Genomic DNA, 18569 nt, shown 5'->3' on the forward strand with positions numbered 1-18569 from the left:
CTGCGCGGTTGCTGCACCTGGCGCGGTAGTATGCGTATGAGGAGCAGTAGGTATCGTGGATGTCGAGGCGGCAGCAGGCCGTGTCTGCGATGATGACGCATGGGGCTGGACTTGGCCGTGCAATTGGATGTGCTGCTGCTGTGTTGGATTCTCAACGTATTGAGAAGATGCACAACAGAGGAAAAGCACGAGAGGAGCCAATAATCGACGGAGTCGCGATCGCGCACGTATTGTACCTGGTGTAGTAGCACCAGCAGGCTGAGTGTGTGGACGATTTGGCACCGGCCGTGGAGCAACATATAATGCCTGCATGGATGTCATCAGATACCAGAAGTTGACACACTAGAGAACGACATGCCTGCTTGTCCCGCACTGCAGCCACTTCAACAACACGAGGACGCCACGGGTGTTGCGGGAGTGCTATTTCTTCGTCGATGTGGGGTTGAGGGCAGAAGAGTGAGGACAGACGACCAATGAGTGCATTTGAACGTGAACCCGAATGTGTTGTGGGATGAGTTTCGGTTTCTTCTTCGGTATTGGGTCGAGAGCGGGGACGTAATGGGGACAGTCGAGCGAGGAGCGCATGTATATCTAACCGCAAAGGCGTGGATGGTTGCTGAAGTTCATTTGCTGCATCATTTTCAGGTGGAGAACGGTGTATGAGTGGGGACAGGTGAGCGAGGAGCACCTGTAAGTGTAACGCCGAAGATGTTGGGGGTTGTGGAAGTTCATTCGCCTCATCAATGTCGTGTCGAAAGCGGTGGAGGAGCGAGGAAAGGCGAGCGAGGAGTGCACTTGCAGAGGAACGAGGGTGGATACCACCCGTTTGGGAGGACTGAGAGTACAAAGATCAGGGGAAAAAATTGAGTAATGAAAATGTCGATGACGGACATGAACTTCGGCTTCCGTGCTGTCAAAAAATCTGGGTGGGAGTTCATCGACATGACCCCCGAACTCGTTGTGATATCCCGTAGCATCAGCCTGCAATGATATGTTATAACCACTGAGCAGGTTCAAAAACACCCTACGTACCTCCAAAAATGACTTGTCACTTAGCGAAGAGCGGGGGGTTCGCTCTATTCCTGAATTGTCTTGAGATGCCTTCTGTTCGAGTCCGTCTTTTGGTGCCTAGCAGCAGACTTTGTCAGCGAGAGAGAAGGTGGGTGAGGCGTTGACACTCACAATATTCACTGCGTTGAGCCGTAGGTTACTCGCAAGTTGAATAGGTCACGGTAGAAGCCGTAATTACAAGTAATATGACTTAGTCATCGACATCCATTAGGACAGCTGCCTTCATCCTCCACTACGCACTACCAGATCTTCGAACCATATATACTTGATGCCATCAACTACGCCGTCTCATTCAGATTGTTTGTAAATACTAATAGCTTTTAATAGACGGCCTCGTTCGCTTTCCCATTGGTGCGATACTTGTAAGTTAAAATAAGTCTCATTTAGCTCAGGTATGTATCTAGCGTCTAGACGGTGCATACACGTCGTGACGTTTTTTTCATCTAAGTCTTATCTGATCCTCATCTTATCTTCCTACCACCACCATGAACGACGACCAGGTGAGTCCACTAGCTTCTCGTTCTCATTTGCTTTACTAAATGAATATCCTGCTCACAGCAAACTGTTGGCCACACGACGAGGTCGAATCGACGTCTCGTATGGTGCGACTGCGATGTTTGCAAATTTGCAGCTCCCACCAAAGGCGGCCAGAACATCCCCGCATATCAACGTGAAAACCATCGTCGCACTCAAAACCTCAGCTTATCTGCAATAGCGCAACGAGGACGAGGCGCTTCAAGTTCTTTGCAACGTGACCGTGGAGGCCTCCATGTCCCCTCTCGAGCGCATGGGTCAGCCCCCCCTCGAGGTGCTCCTCCTCAACCTCGGGGTTCTGCTCTGCGATCTGCAAATTCTGGAGTGTCAGGTTCTCGGTCTTCAGCGACCCAGCCAACAATTCCGCATGAGGTTCCTGTTCCGTCTCGACCACCATCCCCATCTCAACCAGAACCCATGGTTCTTTCACGCGCATCATCTCCTTCGTATGTTTTTCTTTGTATTTGTGCTTGGCTCACCAATGTTTTCAAGATTTTCATACATGGATGTGGACAACACTCATCCGGAACCGCAGGAACACGAGCATCCTCTATCAGCCACCCCGCCGCCACCAGACCCCTTGCCGCATGCACCATTATCTCCTATGGCTGCCATGCCATCACCCAGCTCTCCTTATCTTTGTGTCATCTCTTCTCCTCGTCCTCGCCCTATCTCCGTCATGCGCACGAGTCCAGTTCCGTTTGGCAGCCCGATCCCAGTTGCCCATTCAATACCGGCACTAGTACCTCGCCAGATTCAACGGGCGGACTTGGATGCCGAAACCCAAAACGAAAACGCTCAACATACTGTAGCTAGTGCTGCCGTGGTCCGGTTCGGTCAGGTTCACAGAGGGATGAGCGAAAACCAAGAACCGGACCTAGGTCCGGTTCTACCAGACTCGACGAACCCCGAACTGGACCTTTACGAACGGTTCGGAATGGTCAGGTCCGGTTATTTTCACGTTCGAACGTGAACCGAACCCAAATTTTTTTACAGTGAGCAAAAAAAACGTAGATATTGTACAGTGCGCAAAAAAACGTAGATAGAACTTGTACTCGTAGCTACACATCCAACACAGCTGCTTCTGCCTCAACCTTTGTGGAAACATGGCCATTCTTGTATGCTGCCTTCAATAGCTGCAGCGAGCTGAATGTGGATGCTGCGAGTCCATTGCGTCGCACAGTAGAAGTGATCCCTCCGCTCGAAAAAGCCTGTTCGGAGGGGACGGAGCTGCCTTGAATGGGCAAGTAGTCTCGTGCAATGCGTGCTAGAGTAGGATACTGCAACGAGTGAAGCTAAGGAACAATTTAAGTAGCAAATAAACAGGTCATGATGAGAATACTTACTCCCCACCAGGCAACAATGTTGTCAGCTTCCTCTAGCGGCGAAGACAGATACATCGTGAGTTCTTGACGAGGATTATGAGCACGTTGGTCTGCAGCTTGACGGGTTTTGATGGCCTCGCGCATCCACGCATCACCGTACCGATTTTCATGCAAGGGTCTTGTTGGCGGAGCGGGTTCTTTGGCAGGTGCCCGAGTTGGCGGTTTATAATACTTGTCAAACTATAAACATAAGTTCAGGAAGGATGATGAGCAGTCAGAACTAATACTACTTACCACGGCCTTGAGGTGAGCCCTCCCGTTCGCAACATCTCGAGTGTCCCATCGATCTTCGACATAGGCAAGTTTGTAGTTGGGGTCAAGGACTGTGAATATAATTAGACGTGCATGCAACATAGAAAATAATATTAATGCTTACCGAGACAAATGAAATATACATCGGAGTCACTCGTTTTCTTGTAGTACTTGTCGACGTTCTTGAGTCCTTGCTTGATTGCATCTGTGATCGGCGCGTACTGGTCATCGTTTGCCATCTCTTGCCACCGGTCCGCAAGGCATTCCAATGTTGGGATCGTTTGCGACGCAGTTGGGTGTTTCGCAGATGAGAATGACTGCTGGGCAGTAGCTGGTTCCTTCAGGACTTGATGAACGAGCGTGAGGTGTTTCCAATCGTTCCGATCGAGCTTGAAATCATCGTAAGACTTGTTGCGAAGATTCGGCACTTCTTTACTTTCGTCGGCGAGGTTTGTGAAGCGGTTCACAGCCTGTTCAATTATAAATATCAAACTGATGAACACTGATTAAAAAAAAGACTTACCCGACGTAAGAGTAGCATGCGATCAAGACACTTGTATAGAGAAGCCCAACGAGTCCTAATCCACTGCAATAACTCGAGCGCGGGGACGTTCTCTTCTTTGCAGGCCTTCTTGAAGAAGGCACGAGCTTGAGGCGATTTTCGAATCTAACAATACCAGTCAGCAAGAGTATAGAATAGTAATGTAGTACTTACCTGCTCAATGAGCGCAAGGGCTTTACCAAGTGAATCACCAGTGTCGAACACATCATCTTTCTCGCAATCACCATTTACTTCCATGGCTGCAAGCTCCTTATTCAAAATGTCGAGCTCATTGTCGTTCCCTGTATCGAGCGCCTGACGGATCTTCTTCATAAGCGCAGCTTGAGGAGTAGGTGCAACGGCATCTACAAAGTGTCGTGCGGCAAGGTTCAGTATGTGCTCCTGGCATCTGATGCGGTGCGTGGCAGGTATCCACTGGACACCCTCTGGATCAATTTCATGAGCGACTTCCTTCATTGCAGTATCGTTGTTGCTCGCGTTGTCCGAGGTCATCCACCCAAGCTATATGAATCATTAGCCTTGCTGCAGGATAGTAGGCCAGACCTTACCTTTTCTCGGAGGTTGTATGTGTCAATCGAGTCTATAAGCATACGAGCGATGTTTTGCCCGCTGTGATTGCCCTCGATATGTGTGAAACTAAGCTGCTCGCGACGTAACTCCCATTGCTGGGGTTTATCATCTGGATTCCAAATATAGTGACCGGTGATGGAGAAAAACGGGTCGCCGATGATCGAAGTCCAGGAGTCGAATGTCATAGAGACTTTGCTATCAACTTTAGCAAGACGCTCACGTATGACATTGACTATGGCTTCTGCGCGTGCCTTGATGGTCTCAGTGAGCTTCGTGCGGTGAGGGATGTCACGTTCAGTAAGGCCAGAGCGAACATAGCGAAGTAGGTTTCGGAATGCTGGTTTGTCGACCAGCTGTAGCGCCTCGTCTTCGGTCACAATGAACTCCATTATGTACTCTAGGAGACCGGCCTTGGTGAATGTAGGCGCTTTGGTGACGAGTATACTATCAAGGGTAGATTGCCTCGAACTGTCAATTATTTAGCGCCATGTTATACAAAAGGTTAATTAAAACTCACAGCGCCTGATCCTCGTCAGCTGGAATAGCGCGAGGGTGCATTACAATTCCTGCAGCTTGACAACGAGCCTTGTAGAGTTGAAAGTGGTTTTTTTTGCTGATAGATATGTGTTAGTGTGAAACGTCAAGAGATGAAAGGACGTGAACATACCGACTAACATGAGTGCGGAGTGTAGAAATTCCTCCTCGAAATATGTGCCTGCTCTCAGGTTCACCAGCGTCCCTACCAAATATCAGTAGGAAACAATGCACACAGCACTAACTACGTACTTGCAAGGGTTGCATACCCAGTGCGTTTCATGGCGAGTGAAGGTGGTGCGAATGTCAGCAGTACGTTCGCTCTTTGCCAAAGTGGCTTGCGCGACCTTGGGTTCAGCGCCGTCCTCAGTTTCAGCATCGTCCTCCGGTTCGGATTCATCTTCAGCTTCGGGCTGGTCAGCGCCAGGCTCCAAAGGATCAGTATCGTTGCCAGTGTCGTTATCGTCAAGGCTATCATCATCAAATAAAGATGGTATAACTTTCTTGCGGGCCGGTTGAATTTCGTTAGCGCTGGATAAAGCACGTTTTCGGCTCGTCGAGGAATAAATGTTCTCGGTATCCCGCAGGCGAGCAGATGGCTTGGACGTGCGAACGGATCGTCGAGAACCAGCTATAACTGTCACTGGTTTGCAACCTGTGAGAGTAGGCGCAGAGGAAGGAGTAGATAGTGGGACGGTATCATCAGGATCATGATAAAAGACGATGTCCTTAGCATCCTTAAGAGATCCATCAGTATTGAGGGCGCATGCGTCAATTTCAGACATGATGATGAGTGAACTTACCTGGTGCTTGCTCCTTTTAACCGCTAACAAAGTAAACAAGGAGGATTGTGAAAATAACTTATTTGAGAGCCGGGGGTGCGGGATGCGAGCCTCCGGAAAGAATTCAAAGTCGCCGCAAATCTTGAGGATCCCAATGACCATGGGGCAGAAGCTGAAGCTGAGTCGAAGTTGAAGTGACCATTACTAGTAGTGTGTGCCTCGCCGATAACATGAGGACACTGCGGTTCGGGGTTCGGAACGGTTCGGGAAGGTCCGAACCTATGTCCGAACCGTTCAGGTGATGGTGGACCGCGGACCTCTTTCAGGTCCGGTCCGTCCAAAACTTGGAACCATGGACCGAACCAAGGACGAACCTGACCATTGGTCAGGTTCGAACCATGGTTCGGGACCGGACCACGGCAGCACTAACTGTAGCTCGAACGACTGTCGGCTTGTATGATGATCCGGATGCCGGAGACAACCTCCATAATGATCCACTTCTCCATACCGCGACGGAACTCAACGGAGACTCAGAATCAGACAACGACACTCATCGAGCGAGGGTGCTACGGACATCTGCAAACTCTCAGCACCGTCAATTCCAAGTGCCCACACCCTTAGAATACGAGGCTCCACCCAGTGCGGCTCAACTTTATTGTGATAGCCATACTGAATGGTTTGGACGTCTTGTCCTGCTTTTGGTTGCGGTCCTACATGCCAAACACCGGGTATCATTTCGTGCATGTGCGCTGATCCTTTTCACGCTCAACACCATCCTCATCGCACTCAATGTACTCCAACCAACTAACCCCCTTCCCATAACACTACACACGATCATCAATCGCTTCGATCTCCAGGATCGCTTCACCATCTATCCGATCTGTGGTAGCTGTCATCGGATCTTTCCTATAGATGCACCCATTGATACATTATGTTCCGATTGCGACAGCCGTCTTTTCAAACCTATTTCTGACAGACTTTTTCGAAGGTTAACAGGGCGCCAGTCTCAACGTCCACCACCCATTTGCGCAGCACCAATTCAACTCCCGTCGTCGCTCCTTGCCGATTTTCTAACACGGGGTGACAATGAAGAAAGCTGTAGTTCCTGGAAATCCCGTTCCACGGTGCCTGGCAAGCTCAAAGATATATCAGATGGTGACATATGGAAAACTATTAACGGCCCTGACACGAGACCCTTCTTTTTGGACCCTCAAGACGACGGTGAACTGCGTATAGGTGTTACAATGAGTCTTGACTGGTGCGCTTACTTAATTCTATCTCGATCAAAATATTCATACCCTTTCTCTTCCCAGGTTCGGTCGTAAGACAAGTGTCTATGGACCGAGTTATTCATCAGGTGTTCTGTCCTTGTGCGTTTCCAACTTACCGCGAGCGCTAAGGTGAGTTATTGTTTGGTCGTTTGTGCATATCTGAACGATGGTTATTCCAGGTATCGAGCAGAAAATTTATTAGTCTCCTTTATGACTCCAGGGCCGAAGGAACCAACAGGATCGCAGCTTCAGAATTACATGCGACTCGTTGTTGACGACCTCCTCCAGCTTTATGACGAGGGCATTATATATCATACCCCTGCATATCCTCAAGGTAAGTTTCATTTGTATGCTAGTTGTTTATGTATTGAATCAATCTGCAGGACGAAGAGTACGAGTTGTTCTGCTTGGCGTTGTCTGTGATCACCCCGCTATGTGCAAACTTAGCGGATTCGCTGACCACAGTCATAACAACGCGCCGTGCTCTAAATGCCACGTTTCGCAAGATAAATTATTTTCTGACGAATCCCTTCGTAACGGTATGTGCCTCAATTAATCATGGGACCTTTTTAATTAATATGTCTTGTAGAGTTTGCAGCTCGCAATGGTGAAGCACATCGCCAACGATGTTACGAAAATAACAAGCTGACGGACGACGACGCACATACGACGTTCTTCAAAGAACATGGTGCCCGATGGACTGAACTCGCCCGCCTCCCATATTTTGACCTTGTACGACAAACTATCATAGACCCCATGCACAATCTTCTTCTAGGTACATTTGAAATCCACATCAGGTGTTATACTCTAATGTTTCTGCAGGGATCGTTAAGACGCAGTGGTACAATCGATGGATCCAAAACTCGGCGCTTCGTGCTTCAACCGATGCCCGAGCTCGTGAACTCGACATGATACACAAGTTCCTTGCCTCCGTGAGTGGATCCTTTGGTGAGGCATGTATCAACCATACTGAACATTCACATAGTTCGAAGCACCATTATGGGCTGGTAAACTGCCACTCCGTGTTGGAGAACCTGCGGGAGGCTCGCTGACAGCCGACGAGTACAAATTTGCAGCGCTAACTGCATGGCCCATCATCGTAGGATACCCAATCATTTTGCTTTGTCGATCACTCATTTCTGTCCTTAGATCCCGATTGTTTGGCAAACCTTCATCAAGGAGTCGGACAAAGACTTCGAATCTGCACGGAAGCGCCATCTCAAGGCCCAAGAAAAATTCAACAAGGACTTTATGGCGTGGAAATCGCGTCAAGAACTTCCACAGGGAAGTGCGAACACGGGAAAGAGAGGTAATCGAAGCAAGGAGGACGCTGAGCCTAAACCTCCGAAGCAACCTAATGTCCGCATGCAGCGTGACGAGCCGACTAACCTACTACGTCTATCGACTGCGCTTAAGATATTTTGTGGAAGCTCCGTGCAGCTTGAGCTACTACCCCGAGCTGAAGTCCTACTTCAAGAGTATCTTCTTGAATTCAAACGGGTAAGCTATTTCTCATTTGATACTCTGGCTAACTGTGTGCCCTTAGATGTATGGCGAAGGATCCATGAAACCCAATTTTCACTGGGCCGTTCACCTCGCCCAGCAAATCAGAGACTATGGGCCTGTATACAACTTCTGGGCGTTCCTGTCCGAGCGACTCAACAAGGTTCTGAAAAGTTCTAACTCAAACAACTGGACAGGTGGGCAGGTCGAAATCTCGATGATGAGGGAGTTCATGCGTGCAGGACAAATTGATTCCATGGTCAGCGGTTTCACATGCTAATCACTCAAGCTAACTTTCACAGGCTCGTGGCGCACTTCAAACAACCCAAAGTCCCATCATCGAGTCGGTTTTGAAACGGATGCTCGGTGAAGGTCAGGAGGCCCTTGGAACCGTCCAAGATGCAGCAGGGGATATTGAACTAGATGGTATGTCGTGTGCTCTCATTTGTTGTTTGGCTACTTACACTCGAGACAGAATTACGAGGCTACCTGCATGTCCAGCCTGGCCCCGCATCCATGCACCCACAGCAACTCAACGACAGCGCCCGAGCAGCGTTACATTCACAATACAATGCACGACATCCTCACAGCATTCATTATGCTCTAGCGTTGAATCCGCCTCCTCAATCCTTACCACTCAACGATTTTGCGGTGTTTTACGACTTCGCGCTTTTAGATGGCCGCCGAATCACGCCCGCTTCAAAAAGTACTCGCGAATCCTTTGGATCTTCATTAATAAAGGCAAGAGTTGGCCCCGACTTTTACTATGGCGAGATTATTAGTATTTTTTCTCATGTTCAACCGAACACCTCAGATGGTTCACAGCTTCAGGCTGAATTCAGGTGGATGAAGGAACTTGCTTTGTCTCCTGTGCAGGATGACCCATGGAGCGAATTGTGAGTACCTGATCTTGTTATTTTTCAAAGGAACTCATGCGCATTACAGTCCTGAACTCAATGTAACGTGTTTTGCACTCAACGAGTTCTGGGGACCGCAAGAAGCAGGCTCGCCACCCTGCGTTCTGCCGTTTGATTGCATCACTTGTCAGATCGCTCGAGGAGTTGTGACGACAACAAATCCACAAATGTGGATCACAACTTCATTGGATAAGGTACGTTAGTGATTTTCCGCACAAGTTTCTATTCTAACAACGCATCTACAGCATCCGTGTGCATGAGTCCTTGTATGTCTACAGGTATGTCTATTGTGCAAGTCCCACGTTCTCCAGCTAAACTTCCTCATGATCTTGCCCGCTACCTTCCACAATGTCTGTATCGTTCTTTGCGGATCCAAATCCAGGTGGATCCACCCAATCACCCCACTCCTTCAGTTGCACCTGATACTCTGGGTGGTTCTTGTTCTCTTCGAGCCACTCCGCATCTATTCCGAAGTTGTAGGGCGTGTAATCGGGGATACGAAGCAGCGTTCGGTCAGTTCCTTCAACCCGCAACGTGTGGAATCGTTTACGTTGCTTGGTATTGAGGGATTTTTTCCACAGCTGGAAGAGTTCGTGATATATGTCAGCGAGCTGTGATTCTAGGTAAGCGAGACTGTTTTTAGCTATGGCGCATTAACTTACCTCCTGTGATCTCCAAGGATTTTTCACGACTTCCATGAACACCATACCGTCCATGTCTGTATCCGCTGGAAAGCCCTTTTCCTTTCCCATCTTGATCCTCCACTTGTCGACTGATTCACCATCGTCTTCAGGTCCAGATGCCTCGTCTGACATATGATCCGCGTGGATGATGTTGATGGGATCCGCGCCATGAAGTTCGAGGTACTTCGGACATGCTGTTGTCAACCGGTCGGCTTTCTTTTTCAAGTCCGTAAGTGTTTTTGTTCTTATTTAAAAGCAGACATTATCGACTAACCTCTTTACGACGCTGACTCCAGCGATTCTTTTGCTGGTTGTTGTTTTTAGCTGCGGCCTTCTCGCGGTCATTCTGCGCTTTCCACTCCTCCTTGAATCCACGGTACGTGTCTTTAGCAAACGTGAACAACGATTGCTTATTCCATTTGACCTTGCGGTTGCTCAGGGAATCGCTAAGGGTCGTGCTCTGTTCAAAAGGTGAGGGGATTGTGAAGTCGAAAGGCTCACAACTCACTCTAAGTTCCTCCCAGACAAGATGCGCGATCTTGTTGAAGATCACTCGATTATGGTCGTCGTTCACGGTCGCCTCAAAATTCGGTGTTAGGTACACCTCGCCTGTCATGTCATTCTTTCGTTCAACCTCGAGACTTGGCCATTTTTTCCCGTCGGATACATCACATGCACGGCGGAACTTGGCGGTAACCAAGTGCTATGGTACGTGAATTCATTTGTATTTGAAGAGTGAGAATGTGCTTACCTTTAGGTGCCCTTGTGCTTCCCGGGCAGCGGTAGAGAGGCTACCACGAGCCCCTGTGACGTCTTCCGCATCATGATCGAATTCACCTGCCCGTGATTCCACACCATCAACCTCAGCACCAGCACCTCTTCGCCTGCGCCTCCGAGCAACCGATGACGCCCCCCGACTTTGGACTATGCGGCCACGAGTGGAGGTCTGGTGTGAAGGTACATTCCCTTCAAGCTGTGCAAGTCGTTCATCCGTTTGCTTATAGTGCTCATCCTGATTTTCACGCATCTCACACAGGATGGCAGCAAGATCTTCCATGTTTGCTGGAGTCGAGTGCCTTGTGGCTGGCGACGACGCACGACGAGAGTGACAGTTGTTTCGGGATGATGAACGGCTGGTGGATGGAGACGATGGGTTCCTCCAGCGATTATGCACAGGACTTCTTGCCCTATGCCTTCCCTCCCACTCACGATTGTTGTCACTGGGTGAAGATGAACGCTGATGCCTTCCCCGTGATCGTCGAGAGCTGGACGCAGCACCTCTCCTATGTCGACGATGCTCAGGTAGACGTGTATCACTTTCATAGGGAAAAATTGGTGAGTTTGACTGCATATATTCAGTGCATATATTCACTCACCTGCTATTTGTAAGCCTTCGTGCACCATTATTTGCAGCAGATGGGTTCGCAAACGGCATCGGCTCATGTGGACCATCTCTATTTGCATCATGAGTAGCACGCCTTGGGGCCGAGGAACCGTTCGAGCTACTGAGAAGTGCTGGATCGATATTCGAGTTAGCTGGGGCCATATACACTTCTGGGGTTTCTGCAATCGTTCTCTTCAAGCTGTCTGGCCAGCTATCCCACACTTCAGGTGCTATCGCAGGGGGGCGTCTCAGCATGTTTCCGTGATGATAATAGGATGGCAGGGGCAGAAGGGGATACGAGCGCACAGGGCGCACAGGGGGAATTGAAGCAGGACGCGAAGCAGGCACAATAGTTTATCGAGCACGTGGTGTATTCATCAATATGAATATATTCATTATTTCAGCCCTACATTGGGTGATCTACTCTTATTATATTAGGAAGATATTTGAATGAAGCTGAAGCAATAGGTATATAGTCTAGTGTCATCTAATTGTATCTCGAGTAGACAACATGATATACGCTAATTGTTATTAACATAAGTCGTCGAGCCAGCCCCCAAGTATGTCATGTCCTTACACGTACGCGAGGCTACTTCAACGCTGACTAACAAATCTATTTTCATGTCTAGCTACCTGAGCTTATCTTGCCTAAACACACATACTTCAAGTACCGCTAGTCTGGATCTTCACGCAGTGATTGGTACCAGTGGAAAGTACTAAGTCTTCAAGGCCAGCTTCTTTGAGGATGGCATGAATGTCTCATGTGCGTGCGCTTCTGTTTTGGCAACCAGCTAGCTGCAGTGACTAGCACTGTTCCATCAGCGGAAAGGGCTGTGGAGCACAAATGATCCTCATGCTGAAGGGGTGGTCCGATCGGGAGATTCGTGTCGAGATTCCATAGACACGCCGTTTTATCATCCGATACCGATGCACTTGCAAGGAGGCGGTTGTTCGAAGACAAGGACAAAGTGTCGACACTAGTACAACCGCAGTTCGGCTACGGCCCGCTCCGGCTTGGCGTTCACCGGTTTGCCAATGTTTTTGCTATCCTAGTGAGCTAGGCCACTTGTGTAGAGTTTGGTTCAGTTCGTTAGCTGGACGAAGTGACTTGAACCAACTGTAAGCCAAAAATTATGAACGGCGGCTTGAGCTGGCTTGAGGCTGGCTTGAGGCAGCTCAAGCTGATTTGGAAATCTGAATCACACATCTTTTCTCTCGCTCGCGGTTGGATTCACTGTTGGATTGTTGTACTCAAGGCTCAAGTGCTCAAGACTCAAGTTACCACATACCATGAATCATCAGGTCCCGATACGAGTTGATGGTAGATTCAGACTCGGAGATGTTGTGGGATCTGGTTCATATGGTACGTCGTTCACACACTGACTACAATTGTAAAAATTCAACATACTATGGACCCTCAGCTGTTGTATACCATGGACAGAACATCATCAAAGATGACGCAGTTGCGATCAAACTCGAACCCATCGTCAGCCACTCATCTTCTGTACAGCGCGAATACGCCATTTTGAAACGACTTGAAGGTGGAGTTGGGATACCCCGCGCCCTCTGGTTTGGTAGAGAGGCAACATATCACGCGTTGGTTCTTGACCTCCTTGGGCCATCACTGCAAGATCTTTTCCTCGCGCACAATCGAAAATTCAACCTTCACACTGTCGTGAATCTAGGAGACCAACTGGTCAGTTGGTTTATGCTGGGTTGTTGCAGATAGGCTAACACATTTCCCAGCTCACACGTCTCGAATACATCCATGCACACAATTACGTTCACGGTGATATCAAACCGCAGAATGTCTTGGTGGGTCTTGGCCATTTGAGGCACACTGCATATATCATCAATTTTGGTATTGCGAAGGAATACTGGAACACTGCAACCAGAGTCCATATCCCATTCCGTCAGAATCGAAGTCTCACTGGCACTCCTGCGTTCGCTTCGATCAACAATCACTTAGGAGTTGACCCGGGCCGTCGTGACGATCTCAAGTCGCTTACCTACATGTTGATCTATTTGTTGCGCGGCTCCCTTCCATGGTTAACCAGTGACCATGAGAAGCTATCCAGCTCTTCTATTCTCGAGCGCAAGGTCAACACCACCATTGAAGTTCTATGCGATGGAATTCCTGTCGAGTTCGCAAGTATTCTCATCTACACGCGCTCTCTTGCATTCTCAGAGGACCCTGACTATGGGCATCTTCGTTCATTGCTTCACGGTCTTCAAGCTACATTGTCCGCACCAGCTACGTGCTCACTGGATTTCTCCCAACCTGATGATCACATCATACATCCCCTTCCAATCTCCAATGAACATTGGATTGCCGAGGCAGCGCCTCCGCTGGCATGTCCGCCGGATGCAACACCTCTTCGCAGATCGACTCGTGTGTGAGTAATCTGTTTCATTTTCCCACTCGCGATCTTAAGCTCAAGTGATTTCCAAGTTTACGCCCACGTAACGGCTTTCCGATGCACCCAACTACTTCAGCTCCACGCCGTAACAAAATACTAGTTGCTGGCTGTTGAATCCTTATCTTTATCTGTACATAATATGTATATAGTGTACGAGCCAACAGCATTTCTGGTCAGATGCGGTTTGAAATACAATTCAGGCGAAATTCGAATCATCCTCCCACGCAGCTCTTAATAAGCTTCTTATCTTTCTAAATTTTCACACTTGCCCGTCGTCTCCTTGCCCTCCTTGCAAACCAAGTGTTATTTTTCTGCAGATCGGTTGGCCTGCGACGGAAACAAACTTGTTCCAGACTTACTCCTGAGGCCTGAGTCCTGATATCGATCAGACTCACCTTATCGGATTCGATCAGCACCATGGCGGCATGGCCAGCCTACTGTATGACGCATGGGGGATTTTCCCCAAACACCCCATTTCCTTGTCGCTGTATCATGATCTAGGTTCAACACTCAATTGATCAGGGCGAATGAAGGTAAGCTTTCACTCATTTGACCACCTGTGATAAGTCTAGCAAACCGCAGGCATTCATTAACAGAAGATCGACCAAGCAAAATACCAGATTTAGTGCCCATTAGAATGCACATTTTATGGTATCCTTCTCCTCGGGTAAGTTCTATGGGTGGCATCGGGGAAACCCCACTGACATGTTGTGTTCCCTAGGACAACTCGAGCGCGAAAATCTCATGGTAGGTACCCTGGTACCCTGGGCATACGTTCAGTTATTCTCCTTGTGTTGTACCACTATTAATGATGTTATTTAGACCCATTACTTCGCTTGTGCGATACACTGGCCTGATTATTAGGCGACTCAGTACTGGGGTTTCTCCGTTGTTCCCCCAGGACAAAGGTTTATAAAGACTCTGTCTTTGTATCTTCTTACAGTCACTTGAACATGCCTCCTCGTCGACGAGGGCAGAGGTCCCAGGTTACCACCACGTCTACTCCTGCTGCTCCACCTCTCCCTGTCCCCACTGCTGCTGTCCCCACTGTTGCTGCCCCCACCGCTGCTGCCCCCACCACTGCTGCCCCCACCGCTGCCGCCCATGTAGCTGCTGCCCCCATCGCTATTGCTGGTGCCCCCCCCATCGCTGCTGCTGTTGCATTGAATGCAACTATGCTTCAGCACCCCCATAGACAACGACAGCTACCTCTGAGGTTCCGCGACGACAACCCAGCTCACGCTGGCACCAGTCGTACAGCAGACGACGGAGAATATATTGAGATCGGTAATGTGTCTGGTGATGAAGAGGATGACTTGCCTGCTCCCGCAGTTAGGGTTCCTCCAGTCCTTGGCCCACTGCAGACGGCTACTAGTACCGTCTACTCCACTCAAACCGATCCCTTGGCCACGGGTATCCTAGGAACGCAAGCTAAAAGCACAGCTGATATCCGTTACTTCTTTAGGTTGGATTCAGCCACTAATCGTAAGATTTGTAAACCCTGCGAGTGAGCATGTGTCTGCCGTTCTTTCGTTCTTTTTTTTTACAACCTTGTCCAGGGAGTTGCAAAAGGAAGACAGTTCACACCCAATCACTTCATACAAGCACACAACCGGCACTTCTGCCCATCGTAACCATGCTTTCTACAGCCATACCGACCTATACCTACAAGAGGCCGAGCGCCTGCGCTGGCCTATTCATGTAAAGCCACTGAGGGAGCGACTTGGTGAAGGGTGGACTTTGGTGGCCATCCGTGAAAGACTCCAGGACCCTGCTTATCATATCGACTCGCTCGGTGCCATCCCTAACCGTGGACCTGGCGATTCGCTGCCCGGAACCGAGTTATCTCCGGAAGATTACTTACCAGATTTCAGCATCGATGAAATGCACCGTCAGTTAGTGAAGTTCATCGTCGCAGATGATCAGGTGAGTGGTATTTACTTTCTATGCGTTTTTCTCAATTGATTATCCACAGGCTATGAATATAATCGAATGCGTCGAGTTTAGGCAGCTGATCCGTCTTCTGCGGAGGGAAGTGAAGGAGACAGACATTCCCCACTGCACGAAACTTCGTGAATTGATTATCGTCGCGTGGCATAAATATTTCCAGGTGATGAAAGCTGATCTTGCGGTAAGTGTCTAGTTGTTGAGAGTCCCATCAAGTGTCTTATATAACCTTACAGAGGGCGCAAGGAAAAGTATCCTTCACGTCTGACCTCTGGTCGGATAAGAAACTACGCCCGTTCATGGCGCTCACTGCCCACTGGATTGCAAAGGAAGAGAAGACATCAGTGCTCGTCTTGAGGGTAGCCTTGATTGCCTTTCACCACGTTCCTGGAAGCCATACTGGCAAATCTCTCGGTTCCACATTACTCCGTCTCCTCGATCGCGCTGACGTCGCAAAAGATGTAAGTGTTTAACTGTACTTATATGACACGCTCTGACTCCATATAGCCTGGACATTTCACTCTGGACAATGCAGCAAACAACAAAACGTCGATGAAGGAGCTCTCCCGCTTACTCGAGGAACGCCAGATTGATTACGATCCGATCGACAACAACATTCCCTGTTTTCCGCATGTAATCAACATATGCGTGAAGCATATTATCGACGACTATGGCACAGCAGACTTTTCAGGCATCAAGGACGCATGGGATGTTTGCGGTCATCCCATCGACAAGAAGGATTATGTGAGCGCTATCACCGGTAAAGCTCTCGAACGTGCCAGAAATGTCGTGCGCTCCGTTCGGGCATCAGATCAACGACGCAGGAACTTCAGGGATACGATTGTGATAGGTAATGAAAAGGAATGGTTCCAAGGAGATGCCGGCGAGCCCATAAAGCTCCCTGAAGTCGAACTCCTGCTCGACGAACCAACACGCTGGGACTCAGTTTACGTGATGCTTAATCGTCTAAGAACTCTACGTCAGGTAAGGCCTCGTCTCACTAAACATTTGTCATTGACTAACAGTTGCCCAGGCGGTTGATTTATTCTTCGAGTCAGCCAATCAACGCTCCATACATGAGAAAAAGTTGAGTCCGATGGAATGGCATTTCTTACAGGACTTTGAAGTCATTCTTGAGGTACGCATCAATATCTTCGAAATCTATGTTGCAATTAACTGTGTGATGTCAGCCCCCACACCGAGCTCAGCAATCCATGTCGAGCGAGAGCACTCCCATGTTGGGTAGTGCCATTCCGACTTTTGAAAGGTTACTCAAGGATTGGAAGCAGTTGGCTGTTGGCGCCCCGCACTGTGCGCCACTCATCAACATTGGTTTAAGTTGGGCGGAGAAGTATGATGACCGGATGGCCTGCACGAACGCATATGCAGTTGCAATGTGTCAGTCCCTCGCACTTTCATAAAGGTCGATATCTCATGGTTTATTTTACAGTTGTTGATCCCACATGCCGACTGTCGTGGGCTGAAGAGCACTGGGAAGAAAATCGAGTCAAATCGGCGAAGAAAGTCATTCTAGATCTGGTACATTTATTTAAACAACAACGACGTGCGCTCACATGTCCTGCAGATGCATGCGAAGCGAGCACAAAAGATCTCTGATGTACCAGTTCCATCACACCCAATCTCACGACTACAGTCGCGCACACTAGGCTCGCGTATCTATGGAATGCCTGAGAGGAATGCACTCCCGCTTTGCCCCGATGTTGTCCAGACGGTTGAACAGGAATTTGGGGCTTATAATACCGCTAATCTTAGTCCTTCGGGAACGAATGTACTCTCCTTCTGGCAGGTGAGAGCCTTGTTCTCCGCTAAGTTACATATTTCATTGTTGACCGCGATGTTTTGACCAGATGTCTGAGGCGATGTTCCCAACGGTTTACGCCATTGCTATGGACTACCTCCCAATCCAGGCGTCTGCCGTTCCCTGTGAGCGGGTGTTCTCGTCAAGCAGCGAAACATATACGAAGAGGCGCAACCGAATCAGCCCGGTCCTCATGGAGGCACTGCAGATGGTGAAGTTCTCCGTCAAAAAGGAGCGACTTAATTTCACTAAAGGTTGGGCGGCATCGCAATGGGCCATGGAAGGTGCGGTGGTATCTGACAATGGCTCCGACGAGCTTTTGGCACCTGTTTCTAGTGAAACAGCAGGTGACAGTTGCGCATATGATGCTGTTCTCAGAGTCATGGCAGAGCACGAGTGCGATGACATCATTGACCAGGTTACCATCTACGATACCTGACATCTCCTCGAACTTAGATTTTTACCCCGCATTTCTTACATTTTGCTTACCATCACGCGCCTTATGATTCGTTTTGCAGTTCTTTTTGCAGTGTGTTTGTATATCCAATTTCAATTGTTACCTTAAAGCGCATCTGACAATCCCCTGGCTTAGGATATCTGGATCTCCTGCAGTACCCCTCCCCAGTGCCCCCCCACCCTTCGACGACATTTCCCCACACGTGGACCAGAGCGTATCGTTGTTGTCGTGCCCGAGCGCGTTGTTGTTGTCGTGCCCGAGCGTATCGTTGTCGTCGTGCCCGAGCGCATCGTTGTTGTCGTGCCCGAGCGTATCGTTGTTGTCGTGCCCGAGCGCGTCGTTGTCGCCGTGCCCGAGCGTATCGTTGTCGTCGTGCCCGAGTGTCTCGTTGTTGTCGTGCCCGAGCGCGTTGTTGTTGTCGTGCCCGAGCACGTTGTTGTTGTCATGACCGGTGTTCTGAGTCAGAACCCCGATATGC

The 18569-nt window shown here is 49.1% G+C and overlaps 6 protein-coding genes across 6 annotated transcripts; 4 read left to right on the top strand and 2 right to left on the bottom strand.

The window, feature by feature from the left end:
* Positions 1 to 1556: 1556 nt before the first annotated feature.
* Positions 1557 to 2578, top strand: DEU56DRAFT_913210 (uncharacterized protein; the record flags this gene model as incomplete). Its single annotated transcript, XM_041357496.1, has 3 exons — positions 1557 to 1571; positions 1630 to 2051; positions 2098 to 2578. The coding sequence occupies 3 exons, from the start codon at positions 1557 to 1559 to the stop codon at positions 2576 to 2578; spliced, it is 918 nt and encodes a 305-aa protein (XP_041207986.1).
* Positions 2579 to 4931: 2353 nt separating this feature from the next.
* Positions 4932 to 5693, bottom strand: DEU56DRAFT_756517 (uncharacterized protein; the record flags this gene model as incomplete). The annotated part of the gene is made up of 3 exons (XM_041350045.1): positions 4932 to 4987; positions 5042 to 5113; positions 5225 to 5693. The coding sequence occupies 3 exons, from the start codon at positions 5691 to 5693 to the stop codon at positions 4932 to 4934; spliced, it is 597 nt and encodes a 198-aa protein (XP_041207987.1).
* Positions 5694 to 6106: 413 nt separating this feature from the next.
* DEU56DRAFT_704305 (uncharacterized protein) lies at positions 6107 to 7300 on the top strand (the record flags this gene model as incomplete). Its single annotated transcript, XM_041347367.1, has 2 exons — positions 6107 to 7011; positions 7141 to 7300. Coding segments are annotated over 2 exons (1065 nt in total), but the record flags the coding sequence as incomplete, so codon positions are not given.
* A 1026-nt stretch (positions 7301 to 8326) lies between these two features.
* Positions 8327 to 9584, top strand: DEU56DRAFT_737515 (uncharacterized protein; the record flags this gene model as incomplete). The annotated part of the gene is made up of 5 exons (XM_041348590.1): positions 8327 to 8461; positions 8508 to 8723; positions 8767 to 8890; positions 8949 to 9360; positions 9410 to 9584. The coding sequence occupies 5 exons, from the start codon at positions 8327 to 8329 to the stop codon at positions 9582 to 9584; spliced, it is 1062 nt and encodes a 353-aa protein (XP_041207989.1).
* A 108-nt stretch (positions 9585 to 9692) lies between these two features.
* DEU56DRAFT_737620 (uncharacterized protein) lies at positions 9693 to 10764 on the bottom strand (the record flags this gene model as incomplete). Its single annotated transcript, XM_041348596.1, has 4 exons — positions 9693 to 9992; positions 10044 to 10280; positions 10339 to 10524; positions 10573 to 10764. Coding segments are annotated over 4 exons (915 nt in total), but the record flags the coding sequence as incomplete, so codon positions are not given.
* A 1974-nt stretch (positions 10765 to 12738) lies between these two features.
* DEU56DRAFT_737537 (kinase-like domain-containing protein) lies at positions 12739 to 13848 on the top strand (the record flags this gene model as incomplete). Its single annotated transcript, XM_041348591.1, has 3 exons — positions 12739 to 12811; positions 12870 to 13144; positions 13195 to 13848. The coding sequence occupies 3 exons, from the start codon at positions 12739 to 12741 to the stop codon at positions 13846 to 13848; spliced, it is 1002 nt and encodes a 333-aa protein (XP_041207991.1).
* Between the last annotated feature and the right edge of the window lie 4721 nt (positions 13849 to 18569).

This window comes from Suillus clintonianus (genome assembly GCF_016758775.1).
Source record: "Suillus clintonianus strain FC179 chromosome Unknown DEU56scaffold_40, whole genome shotgun sequence".
Lineage (NCBI taxonomy): Eukaryota > Fungi > Basidiomycota > Agaricomycetes > Boletales > Suillaceae > Suillus > Suillus clintonianus.